The sequence below is a fragment of the Oryzias latipes genome, chromosome 2, assembly GCF_002234675.1.
Source record: "Oryzias latipes chromosome 2, ASM223467v1".
Lineage (NCBI taxonomy): Eukaryota > Metazoa > Chordata > Actinopteri > Beloniformes > Adrianichthyidae > Oryzias > Oryzias latipes.
In genome coordinates this window covers 5,087,597-5,107,344 of record NC_019860.2, presented here as the reverse complement: position 1 = coordinate 5,107,344, position 19,748 = coordinate 5,087,597, and the positions used below count along the sequence as shown (strand labels likewise).

The 19,748-nt window shown below is 40.9% G+C and overlaps 4 protein-coding genes across 4 annotated transcripts in view; 1 reads left to right on the top strand and 3 right to left on the bottom strand.

The window, feature by feature from the left end:
- LOC110013959 (gastrula zinc finger protein XlCGF57.1-like) overlaps window positions 1-19,748 on the bottom strand; it is a 317,596-nt gene that overhangs the window by 101,809 nt on the left and 196,039 nt on the right. The window lies entirely within an intron of this gene.
- The window catches only part of LOC101172629 (zinc finger protein 436-like), a 1,005,429-nt gene that overhangs the window by 856,268 nt on the left and 129,413 nt on the right, over window positions 1-19,748 (top strand). The gene's annotated exons all lie outside the window — the stretch shown is intronic.
- Window positions 1-19,748, bottom strand: part of LOC110016657 (zinc finger protein 502-like) — a 970,715-nt gene that overhangs the window by 912,076 nt on the left and 38,891 nt on the right. The window lies entirely within an intron of this gene.
- LOC101165030 overlaps window positions 1-19,748 on the bottom strand; it is a 103,423-nt gene that overhangs the window by 73,769 nt on the left and 9,906 nt on the right. The window contains exons 12-25 of the mRNA XM_023961723.1: window positions 13,907-14,670; window positions 13,616-13,811; window positions 13,461-13,532; window positions 12,604-13,240; window positions 11,156-11,376; window positions 10,890-11,081; window positions 8,372-8,529; window positions 8,055-8,294; window positions 7,529-7,674; window positions 7,245-7,402; window positions 6,711-6,894; window positions 6,448-6,625; window positions 6,154-6,349; window positions 5,545-6,064 (exon numbers count right to left, since the gene is read on the bottom strand). Of these exons, the coding sequence (XP_023817491.1) occupies window positions 5,545-6,064; window positions 6,154-6,349; window positions 6,448-6,625; window positions 6,711-6,894; window positions 7,245-7,402; window positions 7,529-7,674; window positions 8,055-8,294; window positions 8,372-8,529; window positions 10,890-11,081; window positions 11,156-11,376; window positions 12,604-13,240; window positions 13,461-13,532; window positions 13,616-13,811; window positions 13,907-14,670 (3,862 nt within the window). The remainder of the gene's footprint in view (window positions 1-5,544; window positions 6,065-6,153; window positions 6,350-6,447; window positions 6,626-6,710; window positions 6,895-7,244; window positions 7,403-7,528; window positions 7,675-8,054; window positions 8,295-8,371; window positions 8,530-10,889; window positions 11,082-11,155; window positions 11,377-12,603; window positions 13,241-13,460; window positions 13,533-13,615; window positions 13,812-13,906; window positions 14,671-19,748) is intronic.

Below are 19,748 nucleotides of genomic sequence, written 5' to 3'. Positions count from 1 at the left end.
GTCAGATCTGACAAAATGGATCTTGCTCCTGAAGTGGTCTGCAAAGTCCACACAATGAGGCGGAGGCTGGCATTCTGTTTTTGTTCACATTCAAGTTGATTAAAGATTCAATTGTGGTGAAGAGGACTCTGGGGTTATTTTTATTTACAGAAATGATATTCACAAAATATGAATTTCTGGTCTGTTTTACTGTTTGATTATATACTTTTAGTTGGTTTTGGTATAGTTGATAGTTTATTACAAGTGTGTGTTTTCTCCAAAGTCTTTCGGCAGATCTACAACGTCTCTTCAATTGTTTAATTTCCTCAGTTCTCCAAGGGGGTATGGGTTTGATTCTTATCTTCTTAGATTTTAGAAGAGCAACTGAGTCGAGACTGGATTTTAATTTACTGTTAAAACTTTCAACAAGTAGATCACAGGGGGCCGGTAAGTGGAGAGTAGGGGCAAACAGATGTAATAACATTTTCGACCACTTCAGGAGTCAAGTAGCATTTCTTTACCATTCTCACAGGTCTCTTGCTTTATAAAACCAGTGATGTTAAAAAGCACACAGTAATGGTCAGATACAGCCAGGTCCACAACAGTGGACACACTGGTAGGTAAAACATGACTGACGACGAGGTTAAGAGTGTGCCCCCTGTTGTGAGTCGGCTGCATGGCGTGTTGTTTAAAATCAAGAGAAGCTAGCAAGTCCAAGAACTGAGTGGTGCAATAGTCTGACTTCCAGTCTACATGCAGGTTAAAATCACCTGTTATTAAAATCATGTTAAAGGAAGTGTGGACAGATGCTAGAAACTCTGAAAACTCCTCAATAAAAACAGAGCTTGCTTTGGGTGGTCTGTAAACTGTGATGCATAAAACTGGAGGAGGGCTGTTAAAAACAAAGCATTATGTTCAAAGCTGGGGTACTCATCTAATGTAATCTCCCTCCCTGGTTGAAAAATAAAGCTAAAGTTGGGCGGAGAGGCCTCTGTTAGAACAGCAGATGCATCCGTGCTCAGCCATGTTTCAGTTAAAAAGAGACCATCAATATTGTAATTATGGATAAAATCCTTTATGATAAATGTTTTGTTGGACAAAGATCGAACGTTGAAAAGTGCCATGTTAAAAGAGGAGGGCGGAGTGGTTGTGGAACCTGCTTCCTCAGGATTTGGTGCTTCCTTTGGTGGACAAAGGCAGTTAATGTTTGCTTTTCTCCCTGCATGCTCCCTCATAGAAGACCTGTCTGTAATAATAGTCTTAATGGGATAGACTGGGGGGGCAGCAGGTTGTGGCAAGGAATCACTGTTGATAGTTGAAGCAGTTTCTTGGGAAATGTGGGGGGGGGGGGGGGGGGGGGGGGGGGAGTCAGTCACTTCCATAGACCGATGTCTGCACGGGTGAAGAGAAGGTTTGGACTGGTGTTGGAATGATGGGGGCCGGTGATGTCTGGACGGAGTGTCTGATGTTTTCAGCTAAAACACTGCTGCCCAGTGGACTGGGGTGAATCCCATCAGTTTTATAAAATGAGGTTCTGTTCCAGAAAAGAATAAAATTGTCAATAAAAACAAACTTATTCCGGCTGGCAACAGACTGGAGCCAGGTGCTCAGACTAAGCAGCCTGCTGAAATGGCCCTGGCCGCGGAAAAGGGAGGGGAGGGGTCCCAAAATAAAAACAGTCAATGGACAGGAGTTTAAAAAATGAAAAATCTGATGAATGCCTTTTTGGTTGTTTCAGACTCCCGATAAGCTGTGTCAACCATGGAGCTCTTTTGTTTGTCATGCCTGCAGACGGGCAGCTGGAGAACCACTGCGGTACGGGATGTTGTACTTTAGGGTTGAAAAGTAAAATTAATATTCAGAGTGGGTAACTTGTCTTTAATTAACGTACTCTTTGGCAGTCCCTTTGCATCCGAAGGCTACATGCTTCATACGTATCCCATCATGCATCACACAACCCGTACTTCCGCTCGACCAATCAACGTGTCGCTGTAACTACGCTGCATTAAAATACAACAGAATGAATGACTATCAGAATATTATTCCATGGGAACCAAAAAATATTTCGTGGAAACATTTTTTTTTAACCCATGTCAGGTCTCGGGCTCCATTTGGGGGTAACAAACAGACCTATGGGATTTTTAGCAGAATCTGCAAAAGTTAACTTTTGGGTTTCCATGGTAACAGATGTTTGGTTAACCCCACCACATTCCTAATATATTCATATTGTATTCTGCATTCACACCAGATGCGATTTGCGCATCGACTTTTAATATTAAGGCAATGTACAGGCGTGATCTGAGGTCCTGCGGAACGATTTGGGCATCAGGAACAGGGCGGCACGGCGGGATGGACTCTGCTTTGGGCATGTGATGTTTTCAGTGACTCGATGAAGGATCAGGCCTGGGCGGCGGCACTCGCTATGCTGCCCAGCAGGCAGAGAGCCACAGTAGTTGCGCGGTGGCTCCAGCTCCATGGGCTTATGAGGTTTCTCTTATTTTCTTTGAGACAATGATGAAAAGACCCCACAGTTTTATTATTATTTTTCCCCTCACAAGATAATGCAGGACAGAAATTCTTCCAATAGGGCCACAAATCGGAAGTAACCTTTAAAACAGCCATCACATCCAGCCGCAGTCGAGCATTGAATTTGACGCGCGTCAAAATAGAGGCAGCAGACACAAATTTGACATGCGAATGGCGCCCAGTGTGTCAATGCAGCACCGTTTCATTCAACTTGAGCCAATAATAGTAAAATAATAATAGTAAAAAATAGTGAGAGCTCTAAAAACTAATTTTTGTTCCAAACAGCTTTCAAATGATTCTTGAGATAGGATGCAATATTTTGAAATCCCTAGTAGGACTTTAAATTTGTAGCTGGTGCCAAAGCTAATTTTCTTTTCTTCTTTTTAACTTGTCCTGTCCAACAGCTGGGCAGACAGATGAGAACTGAGGGCCTCTTGCGTTGGACATATTTTACTTTAACAACAGGGGTTATGAATCTTCTGACAAACCAGAGGTATGTCTGAATAAACTCCTACTGTAATAGAGGCCAAACTTTCTTCATTTTAATCATGTTTGAAAATCTTTTGTGTTGGACCGGACAGAAAAGGAAAGGAGGGAAGAAGAGAGAGGGATGTTAGAGAGACGGGGAAGGAGGGGCGGGTGGGGCAACACAGCATAAAGCAACAAGTTTCTAGATGTTTATCATTACATTAAGGTTAAGATGTAATACAAGTCTATAAGCTAATGTTCTTCAAAAATGTTAAGATGGCGGCCACTTTCAAGGTCAAGTGTCAACAAAACTTCAGTTGTGGTTTTGGACATAAGCTTGTGAAATGGGTGTTTAAATTTGTGAAGATCACTCAAACAATTTGATCATTGGAGCAGGCAAAAAAGGAAAGCTGCAACAGCTAAATTACCTCCAACGAGTAAGGCAAGTCCTGAGAAGCTAGCTCCATGGCAAGAACAAGACCCGTGGAATAAACAGCTACGCACTGCCACTTATCAGATATCCTGCAGGAATAATAAGATGGCCAAAGGACGAGATACAGACCACAGATGTTAAAACACGAAAGCTCCTCACCATGCATGGAGGGTTCCATCCCAAATCCAGCACCCTGAGACTGTATGATAGCCGCAAGAAAGGAGGCCGAGGACTAAGGAGTGCGGAAGCCACTGTCCAGGATGAAACATCCAAGATGCATGAGTACATCAAGCTCAAGGCCCCAACTGACAGTGTGCTCAGTAAATGTCTCAGCCAATGGAGAGCAGAGGATACAGTGCCAGAGGACAGATCCTCATGGGAGGACAGATCCTCATGGGAGGACAGATCCTCATGGGAAGACAAACCCCTGCATGGGATGTACCACCGGACCATAACTGAAGTGGCTGATATCAAGAAGTCCTACCAATGGCTAGAAAGGCCTGGCCTACAAGACAGCACTGAAGCGCTCATCCTGGCAGCTCAAGAACAAGCCCTAAGCACCAGAGCAATAGAGGCTCGGATCTACCACACCAGAAAAGACCCAAGGTGTAGTAGGCTGTGAAAAGTGCCACCTGAAACAATCCAGCACATAACTGCGGGATCTAAGATGCTGGCACGTAAAGCATACATGGAGCGCCACAATCAAGTGGCTGGAATAATATACAGGAACATGTGTGCAGAATATGGACTGGAAACCCCAAGGTCAAAATGGGAAACACCCCCGAAAGTATGAAAGGGCAAAGATCCTATGGGACTTCCAGATCCAGACTGATAGAATGGTAATGGCGAACCAACCAGACATTGTAGTGGTGGATAAAGAACAGAGGAAAGCCGTTGTGGTGGATGTGGCAGTGCCAAGCGATGGGAACATCAGGAAGAAGGAACATGAGAAACTGGAGAAATACCAGGGACTCAGAGAAGAACTGGAGAAAGCCTGGAAAGTGAAGGTGACAGTGCTGCCTGTGGTAATTGGAGCACTCGGGGCAGTAACCCCCAAGCTGGAGGAGTGGCTACAACAGATACCTGAAAAGACCTCAGACCTCTCAGTCCGGAAAAGTGCTTGGAACAGCTAAGATACTGCGCAGGACCCTCAAGCTCCCAGGCCTCTGGTAGAGGACCCGAGATTGGAGCAGAAACCACCCGTGGAGGGTGAGAGGGGCGTGTATTTTAATTTTTACTTTTGGTCTGCACTGTATATGGCCGTGGTGCAACAGTAGGGCGGTCGACCCATGATCGTAAGATTGCAAGTTCGACTCCTGCCTTGCACACCCATGAGTCGAAATGTCCTTGGGCAAGACACTGAACCCCCACCTTGCCTCTGGTGGCAGGTGTGTTTGGCAGCGTAGCGGCCACCAGTGTGTGAATGTGAGTGTGCATGGGTGAATGGGACTGTGACTGTAAAAGCGCTTTGTCCTCGTAGGTAAAAAAGCGCTATACAAGTATACGCCATTTTTTATATATAGGTAGATCTTTAAGATTTGGCCGTCTAAAAAGTAGTTTACATGCCAAAAAAATGTGCCTACCCCTGTGCTACACTGAAGCTTATGAACACAAACTATGAAAGCAAAAGATGGGGAGAAAGCGATATGAGACAACGCATCTGAAAACTTTTGTGTTGCAAGGGTAAAAAATATGTTTAGAAAGCAAAAAGAATAAAATTTCTGAAAACAACAAATGTTTTTTTGAAAAGCAAACAATTAAAATTTTCATTTGCAACATAAAAAAGTGTTGTTTGCAATTTCTTGCCATATACATCACTTCATATGTACTGTTCAGAAATGTGTAAATCCCCGAATTTGACAGTTTGCCACAGATGGCTACCAAACTTCTTTTGAATATTCCCAACAAGTGTTTTGGGCCTGTTTTACATAAACTGATGCAAAAAAACTAGGTCTAGATGCTACTGTTCTAACAGTAGATTTCTTTAAAATGTAAATTTGTTGAAAAAAAGAAGTCTTATACAGGCCCTTGAAAAGTATTCAGCCACATTTATCTTTTCAACCTTCTGCCACATTTCAGGGTTCAAACATAACACTATGCCACCTCCTCTTTAATTCCTTTTTCAAAGGTTGTCATACCTGTGTAGCCTCCTTGCCTTCTTCAACACTTCAAACATGTGCTCCTGAAAGACGTCCAGCCTCCTGTAGCGACCACGCTCCAGGTTCATTCGGATTATTTCAAAGTTGAGAGGTGGTTTTTCAGGGGCAGCAGGATCCACAGCAGGAATCTCAGCCAGAAAGTCACTATAGCATCGGTGCTTCCTGCTCTGGTGTCTCATTACAGAAACATAGAGTTTCCTGAGGAGCTCCATGACCCGACGACCCACTGCCGGTGGTCTATAGTCTTCCTCTGTGTATGGAATCATGTACATGTCACTTGACAGAGAGCTTTGCATTTGAGGCATTGAAGGTGTCACAGGAGCATCATCATCCTTGTCCATGTCTTCCATGTCATCATGTCCATCCTCCATGTCTGCCAGTTTAAGTTCAAGCTCATCTACCCCCATCAGTGCCCCCACAGGGGTACCTGCAGGAGGGGAAGCTCGCTCCTGGGGTGGCCTCTCGGGTTCTTGCTGTTCCGCAAGTTTTGCGGCACACTCTGAAATATTTCAAACGATTGTTTTTAACATTTATTGTAATTCATACCAACAAAACTACACTGTCTGATTTTGCTCATCAGCTACACACCTTCATACTCTGCTTTTGTGGAAGCTTCGAGGTTCCTCCACTCTGTGCCTACTAATCGACTCAACTCTCCGAACGACAGGTCTGGGTGCCGAGCTTTGAAGACAGCCCGCATTTTGCTGCTGAAAAAAATGTAGCCACTGATATTCATTTTCCTCTTTGCTCCTCTCTTTGATAAACCCATCACCTTTGGAGAGGCCTTGAAAAGAGAGAAAAACATCAAATCAGGGGAATGTGCTTGAAACCTAAAGAGCACAAGATTGTAGGCATTTAAGGTCATTGGAAGAATACAAATACTTGGGAAGGTGTGTATGGCATGATGTCCATGTCACTTGACAGAGAGCTTTGCATTTGAGGCATTGAAGGTGTCACAGGAGCACATTCATCCTCGTCCATGTCTGCCAATTTAAGTTCAAGCTCATCTATCTTCTTGTCCAAAAAGGGTGAAGCTTCCTTCTGTGGTTCATAGAGTTTTCTACACAAAACACCAAAACAAGATGGTAAAAGAAGGACCTAATTCAGTTTAGATCAGAGGAGAAGTTCTTTTTGACTTTCCAAACCTGAAATAGTAAATCTCATCCTCCACCACTTTGGAAGAATATGAGAAGCGCTTCAGACCCTCTAACTTTTTCACTTGTTTCTCTGTCTCAATGTAGCTGCTCTCACACAGCAGGATGTCCTCCTCGGTGTATTCTGTAGGTCTGCATGACAGGTACTCCTTAAAGGAGGACACCATACATTTGCCTGGAAACACAAGTGTTGTTACCAAGTCAGTTGGAAAATAGATTTTTTTTTAATGACATGATTTTGGCCCCAGGGCTTCATTATAACGTTTCCTCACAGTAGAGCCAAGCTAGAAGTTCCTCTTACAATTCCAGCCCTGTTTTCATGCCTGTATTCTTTATGTTGGGGTCTTGGGGTGTATGGGTGAATGTCAATGGTGGGTGGGGGAGGAGGTTGGCTTTAATTTCAAAATGTTGTGCCTATGTTTGGCTTTCGTTTGTAAAGGTCTTTGACAACATGAAAAGCACTTTTTTTTTATCAATAACGTTTGAAGGCCCACATTCAGAGATGGCTATATGGCTGTGCCGTACCTAGGACACAAGTCATGGGCAAGGTTTCCTCCAGGTGACTTAGAAAAACCTCTCTCTTGTAAAACATCTTTGTGGGTTCGTGCTCCGTTTCCTCAGGATGAATGAAAATAGGTCCAAAGAAGAAGGTGGTTCCATTCTGCAACCACAGCTTCTCAATTCTGTAGACAAGTTAGTAAAACTGCATGAGGAATCGCAAATCAAGAATTGTACTTACAACAGTGTCATTTCTTAAAACCTATTTTTGTTCAGAGGTTTTTCTTGACTATATATTTATTTTCACCAACCTGGCAACCCGGGGCTTTGACAATCCATGTGATTGGATATATACGCAGTCTCCAAGTTTAAACCTCATGTTATTGTAGCATAACTGTTCAAAGTACTGGCAGCCTGGCTCGGCTCCATTTATCTCCATGGGAACATCCTCTCGCTCCTGAAATGTTGAACATTCACAAACATTCAAATCTTGACAGTCTCTAATTTGAAATAGAGTTCTTTGCTGCCGGAATTAAATGTTAGCATATGAGTTCTCAAGCACTAACATCCAGATTTTATTTTTTCCAGCAAATATAGGTTTTTATTACTAAGGCAGAGTCTGGACAACAGAGACTTCATGAAACAGCTCAACATGCGTTAACACCTAAAAATAGTGACATACATGTAGTTTTGATAGTAAATATAGCTTTTGTTTACACAGACTCAAGTTAGCAGAATCTAAAAGGTTTACTAAATATGTCAAGAATCTTTAAGAAACTTTGATCTCATTTAACTGCAAAAAAACAACAATCAAATCAAGCAGGTGCTTCACCTCACCTTGTCCTCGAAACTGCCGGGGTTTGCATGAGAGAAGGACGCTTTGTCCAGGTCCGGTTCTGTAAATCTGGAGGCATAAACGACGGGCAGAGGCACCACCCGGCGCACCAACTTTACTGGACTCTGTGGCATGTTCCAAACTTTGATTTTCTTGAAGGACCTGGCTTTAACACCTTGGCGGGACTTACACACATACACATCTATAGGTTTGAAGCCCTCAGGTTGCATTTCGAAGTAATCCTACGTGAATCACAAAAAGACACTTAAATTCACTACAGTTCTATTGTCATATGAAACCTTTTTGGGGGGTGTCTAACCTTCACAGAAAGAACCACACATTTGCCGAGAACTTTACTGATGGGCACTCTGTTGTAGTAGTAGCTCTTGAAGACTTCTTTTTCCAGAAACGTTTTTGAAACATGGTGAATAGTTTCACTTGGCCGCTTTAACCAGCAGCCATAGAGCCACATCACACCTTCAAGGAACAAGAATAAATTCATTTAAAAATATACAGCAGAATACACTCAACTCAAATGTTGCTGCCTGAAGATAGGTACACACATCAGTGAAGCATGGCATTTGACTTCCTGGTTAGACCATTGTGTCACAACAGCTGATGTTCATGCGTCTCTGACTACTATGAACATTATTATGAACTATCATTTGCTTATCACATTCCTTTTAAGATGCAAATGCTGAGTTTACCTTTGAGGCCAGGTTACAATCATGAAAGTTCCTCATATTTGGATTGGAGCACTCTCAGAAGATGCAGTGTCGATGTACACTGTACATTCAGATAAATTATTAACTAATATTTCTCCTCCTAGAGAAGCAATTGCATTTAGAAATGTATGAAATACGTTTTATTTGTAAAAAGGACCAGCCAATGAGAGCTGATTCCATGGCTATGTTATAACAACATCCAAAACAACAATAACTAAGGTCTGCAGGACTGGTTTGTTCCAAACAGCTCTTAAATAATGGCTGAAAACAAACCAGTCCTGCAGATGTTAGTTATTGTTGTTTTTCTTGACTTTTTTAGACTTGCTTTTTATTGTAGATAACCTTTGTAAATATTTTTACCACTAACATTGTGCTATTGTATTGCGTTGTCAATGTAACTGTTGAAGCTTTTATCCTGCTTTAGGACAACGGATGAAGCTGGCATATTTATGTCAAGGCAGCTGCTGAAACATTGTTTAATATGCAATGTCCTAATTCAAAATAAATATATAAATAAATAAATAAATAAATAAAACTCTGCTGAAAAGAAGTCAAAGTTAATACTTCTGGCCCTAAAACAATTCCATGTGTGGTAGATGGGGTCTCTGGCACTGAAAATATTTTAGAACTATGGTGACAACACTATATAAGAATATTTCACTGTGTCCAGAGGGATCTGTTTGTAGCAAAGGACACTGATACCTCTGGTGTAATCACAGCGCAAAATGTCCACCAAGCTATCTCAAAACTGTCAAACAACAAAGCTACTGGATGGGGGTATCCGAGTATGTAAAGTTCGCCAGTGCAAGGGTAATCCCACTACTTGCCATGTGTTTTACAGCTTTAATGTTCATGGATTTTAACCGGACTCTATGATAACTCTTATGTTAGTAGCAGGGATAAAAACAAAGCTGGAAAAATTGGTTGCTCTGAAAATTACAGACTGATAGCTCTGGCTAGTTTTCTATCAAAACTCTATGAGATAATCCTGCTGGACAGGATTACAGAGTTTGTAAAAATGACTGATAATCCATTTGGGTTTAAAGAAAAGATGGGTCCTGACATGTGTATATATGATCTTAAAGAAATTATCTATTTCACTGTTATCTAGATGACTGTAAAGCTTTTGACAGAGTAAATCATAAGAAATTATTTATAAAACTGGTGGAGAGATGTGTACCTAAATGTGTTGTGTGTATTCTGGCATATTGGTATGCTCAACAAACAATGCAGGTCAAATGGGGAAAATAGGGTTTCAGACTTTTTAAATACACCATTCTCTCTCCTATTCTTTTTAACTTTTCTGTGGATGAACTGCCTCTCAAACTTAAAGCACTTGTTGTTCACACTTGTTGTGTGGCTGAAGATATAATTGTCAACCATTTGATGTATGCTGACGATATAGTTGTGTTGAGTCCAAGTACTGCTGTAATGCTATAATGACATCACATTAAATGCACAAAAAAGTCTGATTGTGATTTCTCGGACAAAAGAACACTAAAACCACAATTTACCTGGTTTTGACCTATCAAATGCTGTGCTCGTGTGTACTAATACGATTAAGTATCTTGGGCATGTCATTTCAGAAAACTTGTCAGATGATGCAGATATCTACAGGAAGTGTCATGGTGTATATGGCCAAAGCCAACACTCTTTCTCTCAAGTTTGGTATGCGTAAGGAGTCGAGGTGGTGTTATTTAAACATTTTGTCCTCCTCTGTATACAGCTCATCTGTGGACAAACTATAAAAGTACCAGTATGAGAAAGCTGCAGGTGGTGTACAATGAGGCTCTTAGGGTGCTTTTAAATAAGCCAAGGAGGGCGAGTGGTAGTGAGCCGTTTGTCCCTCAGAATTAACACTCTTTTAATTAATGTATTTTTTTATGAATTATTGTAATTTTTCTAACACTGCTTCTTAACTTGTGTATTCTTGACACTGTGCTTTTTTATGTAGTGGGTTCGTGTACACCTTCTTTTGGACTATGAGTCTGGCATAAATTCTATCAATCTATTATAAATAAGAAGCTCGGTTATTGTACCAATGATACTCTGGTGCTCTACATGTAATGCCATGTCACATATATCTGTGACAAACAGTCCTTAGAGGGTTACCAGTGCTGTCTTCCCACAGACGATCAATGCAGACAATGTGAGGCTTGAAGTACACTTCTGATGGCTCTACATAGACAAATTCTCCCACGCTGTAGGTGATGTTGTCAAAGGAGCATTCCTTTACATACTTGAGAAGAGGATTTGGTTCCCAGGGATCTCTTTGTACATAATGGGTTGTTCCCTCTTTTTTATCTGAAGAAACATTTCAGATACATTTTAGGACAAGAGATTCCTGTGTTTTCATGCATGAATAATAAATCAACTACCTTTGTTTTTCTCCCGTTTCTCTTTTGCTTTTTTCTTATCCTCCTCAATCTCTCTGGGAATTTTCTCTCTTTTTTCCAGATCTACATCACTTTGTAAGAGTTTCAAAGTGTAATGGAGTGCAGTGGACATTAGGATCTCTCCATTCTTGCATAACTCATCCCTGGTCTTGATTAAAAAGTACTGCAGCTCCACTGCATCTTCAAATATCTTTGAGTCTGTCCTGTAAAAAGACAAAGCATGAGAACCATTAGTATGTATTTGAGCTGCTTTGATTATTGCTCAGAATCTAATCAACATCCAAATCCTAAAAAAAAACACGCTATTCAAACCCCGAGCGCCGTTGTTAGGCGTTAGCCCACAGGTGCAGCCTGCCCCTGCTCTCGCCGCCCAATTCTAACTCGCCCTTACTGGCTGAGCAGCTGCTACAGGCCCCGCTTTCCCCCTAGCACATATGCCAACCTGGTCCGAGCTGCATGCGATTATTTCAGTAAACTGTTTTTTAAAATGGCTGCTTTTCTGTTTCTGGGTTTTATTTCCATAGCAACTGTTTTATGTGTTTAGGTCACCTGGGGGTAAGGAGCCCGTGATGGGACATGGGTAAAAATACTTAGATTTACAGCAGATACCTTTACATTTCTGTCTGTGTTTATCTCATTAACAAGCTCGGAATTCACAGAGGATGTTTAGAGATCAGATTTATTTAATTTAAAAAAAGCACAAAAGCATCGGAAATCATGTCTCCATGTCTGGGTTCATTCACACGTGAGACTCAGCTTGGAGGAGTAACCACCCACGGAGGGTGAGAGGGGCATGTTTTTCTTGTTTTTTTTACTTTAAGTCTGTACTGTATATATAGATAGATCCTTAAGATTTGGTCGTTTAAAAAGTATCTTACACGGCAAAAAAGTCTGACCACCCCTGTGCTACACTGAAACTTATGAACACAAACTATGAACGCACAACCTAGGGAGAAAGCGAGATGAGACACAACGCATCTAAAAACGTTTGTGTTTTAAACGTAAAAAGCAAAAAAAATAACATTTTTGAAAGCAACAAACGTTTTTTTGAAAAGCAAACAATTAAAATTTTCATTTGCAACATAAAAAAGTTTTGTTTGCAATGTCTTGCCATATATATCACTTCATATGTTCTGTGCAGAAATGTGAAAATCCCCGAATTTGACAGTTTGCCACAGATGGCTACCAAACTTCTTTTGGATATTCCCGACATGTGTTTTACATAAACTGATGCAAAAACCTAGGTCTAGATGCTACTGTTCTAACAGTAGATTTCTTTAAAATGTAAATTTGTTGAAAAAAAGAAATCTTATACAGGCCCTTGAAAAGTATTCAGCCCCCTTAACTTTTCAACCTTCTGCCACATTTCAGGGTTCAAACATAACACTATACCACCTCCTCTTTAATTCCTTTTTCAAAGGTTGTCATACCTGTGTAGCCTCCTTGCCTTCTTCAACACTTCAAACATGTGCTCCTGAAAGACGTCCAGCCTCCTGTAGTGACCACGCTCCACGTTCATTTGGATTATTTCAAAGTTGAGAGGTGGTTTCTCAGGGGCAGCAGGATCCACAGCAGGAATCTTGGCCAGCGAGTCACTATAGCATCGACGCTCCTCGTCCTGGTGGCTCATTACAGAAACAAAGAGGTTCCTGATGAGCTCCCTCACCAGAAGCCTCACTGCTGGGGGCCCAGAGTCTTCCCCTCCTTGCTGCTTTCGTGTCTCCAGTAAAACCCGATGCAGCACTAAAGCATCTCGATATATCAGAGACTCTGGCTCGTTGTACATGCAAACATAGTTGAACATGAGAGCAAAGTCCTCTACCAGAGCATCCACGTCTTGGTAACGGCATGTGGCCATATGGCTTCTGATGCGCTCCATGTTAATAGGTTTCTTGATTGCAGCGTTATCGTCGGGCAACTCGGAATGAATTTGAAGATGGTGGAAGATCTTGCTTAGACAACGACCTCTGCAGTCAGTAAAGTTTTGCACTGAATCGTAGAGCTCATTCAACTTCTGCTGAAGAGGGGTGAGGTATTCGGAGTTCTTTGTAGATTTGTAGATTTTCCCTAAATATAAAACATGTCATTCAGATTTAGAAAGCTTTAAAAAGGTAGACCACAAGTCACAAGGCCTAGTAATTATTGCAAACATATCTACTGATGTGTAGTCAAAATACAAACAAACAGGACAATGTAAATACACAAAAAAAGGGTAGCATAGTCTGGTTTATCATTCCCATAGTGCTAGGCGAAGGCACTACCCCCATCAGTGCCCCCACTGCTGTACCTGCTCGAGGGGAAGCTTGCTCTTGGGGTGGCCTCTCGGGTTCTTGCTGTTCCGCAAGTTTTGCGGCACACTCTGAAATATTTCAAATCATTGTTTTGACATTTTTTGTAATTCATACCAACAAAATTGTCTGATTTTGCTCATCAGTTACACACCTTCAAACACTGCTTTTTTGGAAGCTTCGAGGTTCCTCCACTCTGTGCCTACTAATCGACTCAGCTCTCCGAACGAAAGGTCTGGGTGCCGAGCTTTGACGAAAGGCCGTATTTTGCTGCTGAAAAGAATGTAGCCACTCATATTCATTTTCCTCTTTGCTCCTCTCTTTGATAAACCCATCACCTTTGGAGAGGCCTTGAAAAGAGAGAAAAACATCAAATCAGGGGAATGTGCTTGAAACCTAAAGAGCATATTGTAGGCATTTAAGCTCATTGGAAGAATACAAATACTTGGGAAGGTGTGTATGGCATGATGTCCATGTCACTTGACAGAGAGCTTTGCATTTGAGGCATCGAAGGTGTCACAGGAGCATCATCATCCTCGTCCTTGACTTTCATGTCACCACCAGCATACTCCACGTCAACCAGTTTAGGTCCAAGGTCATCTATCTTCTCGTCCATGACTTCTATGTTACCATCTGCATACGCCACGTCAACCAGTTTAAGTCCAAAGTCATCTATCTTCTCTTCCTTGACTTTCATGTCACCATCTGCACATGCCACGTCAACCAGTTTAAGTCCAAGGTCATCTATCTTCTCTTCCTTGACTTCCATGTCACCACCTGCACACGCCACGTCAACCATTTTAAGTCCAAGGTCATCTATCTTCTCGTCCTTGACTTCGATGTCACCACCTGCACACGCCACGTCAACCATTTTAAGTCCAAGGTCATCTATCTTCTCGTCCTTGACTTCCATGTCACCACCTGCACACGCCACGTCAACCATTTTAAGTCCAAGGTCATCTATCTTCTCGTCCTTGACTTCGATGTCACCACCTGCACACGCCACGTCAACCATTTTAAGTCCAAGGTCATCTATCTTCTCGTCCTTGACTTCCATGTCACCACCTGCACACGCCACGTCAACCATTTTAAGTCCAAGGTCATCTATCTTCTCGTCCTTGACTTCCATGTCACCACCTGCACACGCCACGTCAACCATTTTAAGTCCAAGGTCATCTATCTTCTCGTCCTTGACTTCCATGTCACCACCTGCAAGTGCATTCAAAACACAAACAGAACATGTAAAAATAAAACAAGGGCAGTGATCTTATATTGGATCATTCATTTACTATTTCCAGGCCTCTAGAGGGCGCAGTTCTTATTCAAAGTATTTTGTGTGTTGGTTGCCTGTAGTAAGCAACAGGGAATGAGGCAACAGGAAAATGTTTGGTGAGAAAAAAAAAGGAGGGTGTTCAATGTCAATGTGTTCAGTTGTCATCTTAAACCATCCAGGCTTTTGAGTGGCAATGCATGTGACGTGTTAGGTGACAGTAAAGAAAGTTGTTAATATTGGGGCTTATTTGTCATATCTATCATTATTTACTAAGTTAGCACTTATCAGAGCATAATAATTTTACGTGCTGACTTTAATGTTACTTCAATTTTAAATTTTACTTGCCTCATTAGTTGTGTTTATACAAATATCGGATTTGCATTTTATTTTAAAGTGGAACTTGAACATATGTACATAATTTTCAGTTTCACACCTCTGTATTAAATCCGGTTCAACTACAACAAGTCTGTTCCTTGGAGGATGAAATGCAAAGAAGATTTTAGCTGGTTATGAATCTCAGTAAATGACACAAGTCACATTGAGTGTAACAGTACAGTAAAAGTGCAGCACTCTGCGAGGGACATCAATAAACTATGGGACCCTAACTGGGGATCCAGTTATAGAACTTTAAACGTCAACCTCACTCAGCTAATCAAATGGAGCCATCAGAGGCTTCCGGTCAAGACTGTGAGAAGACAGAGTCCTCTCTGGACACTCCCTAAAATCATCAGGATATTCCAGAAAAGAGGTGGCGAACACACGGCTCTGAAGACGCATGCAGCTCTCAGCCCATAAGCAAGTGGCTCTTTGCGTCTCATTATATTTTATATATAATTTTCCTCATTTCATAGTTTTTTCCCTCATAAACTACACTCAAATCCATCAGAGGGTATTAAAAATAAATAATAATAAAAGTAATTTGGCAGTGTGTGTTTTGATGCTGCTCCCATCATTTGCATGGGTAACCCCAAAATAACCACATTAAACATTTCATGTACGTGCAGACACATGACACTGCTTGCGCAACTGGGGAGAAACTTTACTTTGTAGTTTGAGGACCTGCAGCAGAAGAAAGACTGCAGATCCCTTTTCTCATCGATCCTTTAATGCAGAGACTGACTGCCTGAAATCCCTGCTTGATGAGGCAGCAAGCGAACTGGAGATGATTGAGCTGAAATCTCTCATGCTGTTTGGTTGTTTGTGTGTGTGATCACATAGATGGGCTCTGAACCTGGACAGGAGGGGTTCAGACAGCTCTCTAACTAAACCTGTAGCGCTTATTAGCCTGCTATAGTGATGTATGAGCTGAGTTATTGCAATATTATAATATTCCCGTAAATTATCAGCTTCTCATGCAAAAAGTCACCGATTAAATTTTAAATAAAAAAAGTCATAGAAGCAAAAAATGTAAATGAAAGTCAAAATTTAATGTATGCTACACACATCTGAAATGTAATGTATTGAATGTGTTTATTGTGAATATGAATTACTAAGGATGCTCTGTCCAGATGTTTGTGTATTTGTTGGTGTAAGGGTCACTGAAAGAGGAATGTTGAGATACAAAGAATTACCAGTTAAATACTGTTGGATGAACGGTGAAATATTCAGTTTTTATCATAAATCTGACATCAAAGGAGTCAGTGCCTCACCAGCATCAACCTAACTGAGTAGTTGTGTGTGTCAGAGAGAGGCAGAGAAAAGAGTGAGATTGAGAGTGTGTGTGTGTGAAGGGGGTATTTGACCTCCAGGGCTCTGTTAACTATGGCTAAGCTGCTTTTGATGTGTGTATTGAGGGTGGACACTTTACTTGAAATAAACACAAGTACAATACTTGCTGTTGTCTTGTAGGGAAAGGAGTGTGTATGGATATAATATGACTTTAATTGCGTGTTTGGTGTGTATGTCCTGGCAGGTCAGTGTGTGGTGCGGTGTGATTTTTTGACTCTCAAAGCCCGTACACACCGGGACGAATTTTGCGCGCGATATTCGCCAACGTTTAACGCCTCGTGACTAAACAAAGGGCACCAATGTGAGTGTGCACACCGACGCGAAAAAACGCCACGCGTCAAAGCGTCACTTTGGAGCGCCGTCCCTGCAGTTCATTGTTTAAGGCCATTACAAACTCTGTGATATAAGAGATAATAAGAAACAAACAGTGGCGCAGATATTTTTCCAAGCACTGAGCCGCTGTCACCGCTGACCCCCGTTAAATTTGCGCACCAGTGCCTAAGGCCGCTGCTAATTCGCGCGCCCCCCGGCATCTAATCTGGATGCGCCCCACTATTTGAGAAGCACTGGTTTAACAGATAAATAAATAAATCTATGTTTTTGTGGTGCCTGCGGAGATGCCCTGCCATGTTATTCGTGCTGCCAGTGAGAGAATATGGTACACGCACATAGCACAGCTTACAAACACTTGGTTGTTTTTTTTCGACAACGCGAACGTTGTCAACATAACTCACTGGTGGAAATCCAAAATACTTCACAGCGTTCGACATAAGCGGTTATCCGGTTGTCCGAGTCAACCAGATTTCACGGAGGACAACCAAAATGAACCTGGTGGTTGTCCGTGTGACAACCTGATCTTTTGTTCAACATTTTGGTATGTTTCGACTATTTTTCAAGTTTCAAGGGTTAGTATTTGGCAAACTCTGAATTGAGACGTATGAGACGTATGCAGCAAATTCTTTCGACTGACAAACGAAGTCTGTGCATGCTAGCTAATCCTTTCTGTTTGTACATCTGTACTTTTCAAAAAGGATTACCGGTTTTCAAATACGTGTTGAACAACACTACCTGGTGTGACCGCTAGAGGTCTCCAAAAACACAAAAAGATTTAGTTTTCAATTTTTTGGCAATACTTTGTGTAACCAGATGCTTCAATATTTAGTAAAATGTTTGTTTTGAATATCTAAAGAGTTTTTTAAATGTCCATTATAAGAGGCAGTTGCTCTTAGATGTACAGAAGAAATAAAGATGTAAGTACTGACATCTGAGTGGGTTTCGTTGCTGTTGAATATTGGTATCAAAGGACAACCAAAAATTGGGGAGGACAACCAAGTTTACTTGCCAGGTTGTCCGGAGGACAACCATTTTTTTCCCCTTATTTCTAACACTGCTTCCAAACCAGCGACTTCATTGAAAGAGGAGGGGATTCGAGTTCTGTCAATGGGTCTCCTGCATCTGCAATTGCCATGCTACCTTTTGAGCGGCTGTTAGAGGAGGTTGACTCGCAGCACTTCAACAAGTGTTTTTTTCCGCTTGGCGAGTAATAAATAATAAATAATAATAAATAATTCGAAGTTCGAGACTGTGACTTAATTTCGATCGATTTCGATTTAAAGTCCAAATCGTGACACCACTATTACTTATATACAACATACATTTTTGATAAATTTTGTATGATGTTACTTTCACACTGCAAAAAACCACCATCTTACTTCTAGAAAAAAGTATTTGTTTTTAGTAGAAATTGACTAGAAATAAGTCAAATTATCTGCCAGTGCAGCTCGTAAATTTTACTTAACAAGATGTCTTGATTTAAGTAAAAATATCTAAGTAAATAGGTTAAATTTTGAAATTAGGCAAAAACACTTATTTTGAGCAGTAATTTAAGACAAAAAAAACTAGAAACTAGGATTTAGGAGCTTGATTAAAATGTATTGTCTACTAAAATTCAGAAAATAAATCTTGAAACAAGCTGTTGCAAAAGAGTTATTTTCTCATTTCAATACTAAAAAGAATGAAAGCAAATTCACTTTTCGATTGTTTCATTCAACTTACAAACTGAGATGTGTGTAAAAAAATTAAACAAAGGCACTAGAAATACAACTGTTTCTTTAACAACACAATCAGAATACTCATTCAAAGAACAGAAACACCAAACTGCAAAAGCAGTTTATCTTTCAACAAATTACTTTAAAGCTATTCATGTCGTGGTGATGTCCCGCGTGTGAGTTGTATCCTGAAAAAGCTCTGTCTGAACGACAGAAGGGTGGCCACGCATTTTGTGTAGGTCAAATGTAGTGTAATATGCCATTTAGAAAATCAGACCCTCGTGAAGCTTTTCTTTTTCAAACGTAACTGGCATCAAACCAATAGAAAGATGCATCTGCTGACATCGAACACCAAGACTGGACTTGACAGGCCTTTCTTCTGAATGAAGGTGTTTGGATCTTCCTTTGGCTATAAAGCAGACAAAACCTTTTTTACTTTAGTATCTCCAATGTAGTAACTTCTTTGTGTATCTGCTTAGGGCAAAAATAAAAATGGCTCCACAGTCAATATAAGCTCGTCTGGCCTTAATCTCCAGATCCAAAAACTGGTATACATCATCTAGGTTGGGCTTCTGTACTTTTTCTGCAGTTTTTTAATGCCCTGGCTTGTTGTACTTGCAGACTATCATTGTTCAATAGTAGAAGTTATCAAAAATTATGATTTAATAACTGGCATCAAACTAGCATACAATAGTAAGTCACAAACTTAAAAGACAGAATTTTTTAATATCAGCCTTTTCATTCAAACATTAAGTTCATCAAGCATACATGACAAACAGTCTTTCAAACTGGCCGATTTGGATCTATCTGGCAACCCTAGCATAAAACAGATGCAGTTGAGCAGTATTGGGCTAGCAATAACTCAAGTTAGCTGACTACAATAGCATACTTCTTTCACTGAAATACATTTTAACTAAACGAAAATAAAATCTAACATATTTAAACAGAACCAAAATCTCATTAATTGTATTTTAAAGTATATTTACGATGTATTAAGCATACTACAAAAAAGAGACGAAGCAGCTAAACTAGTGCTAGCGCAAGCTAGCTAGTTGCTCTGTTAGTCTGCTTCCTTCTCAAGATGTTTAAACCCACTTTATAATCTTTACCAGCTGCGTGGGGCGTAATGGTGATTTATTCTATGTCATAAGTTAATATAGCTTACCACTTTTTTTTTTATCTTGTCCGCCAAATATTATATTCCTAATTCGTTTTTCCTGTTCGTCCTCGTCATATTC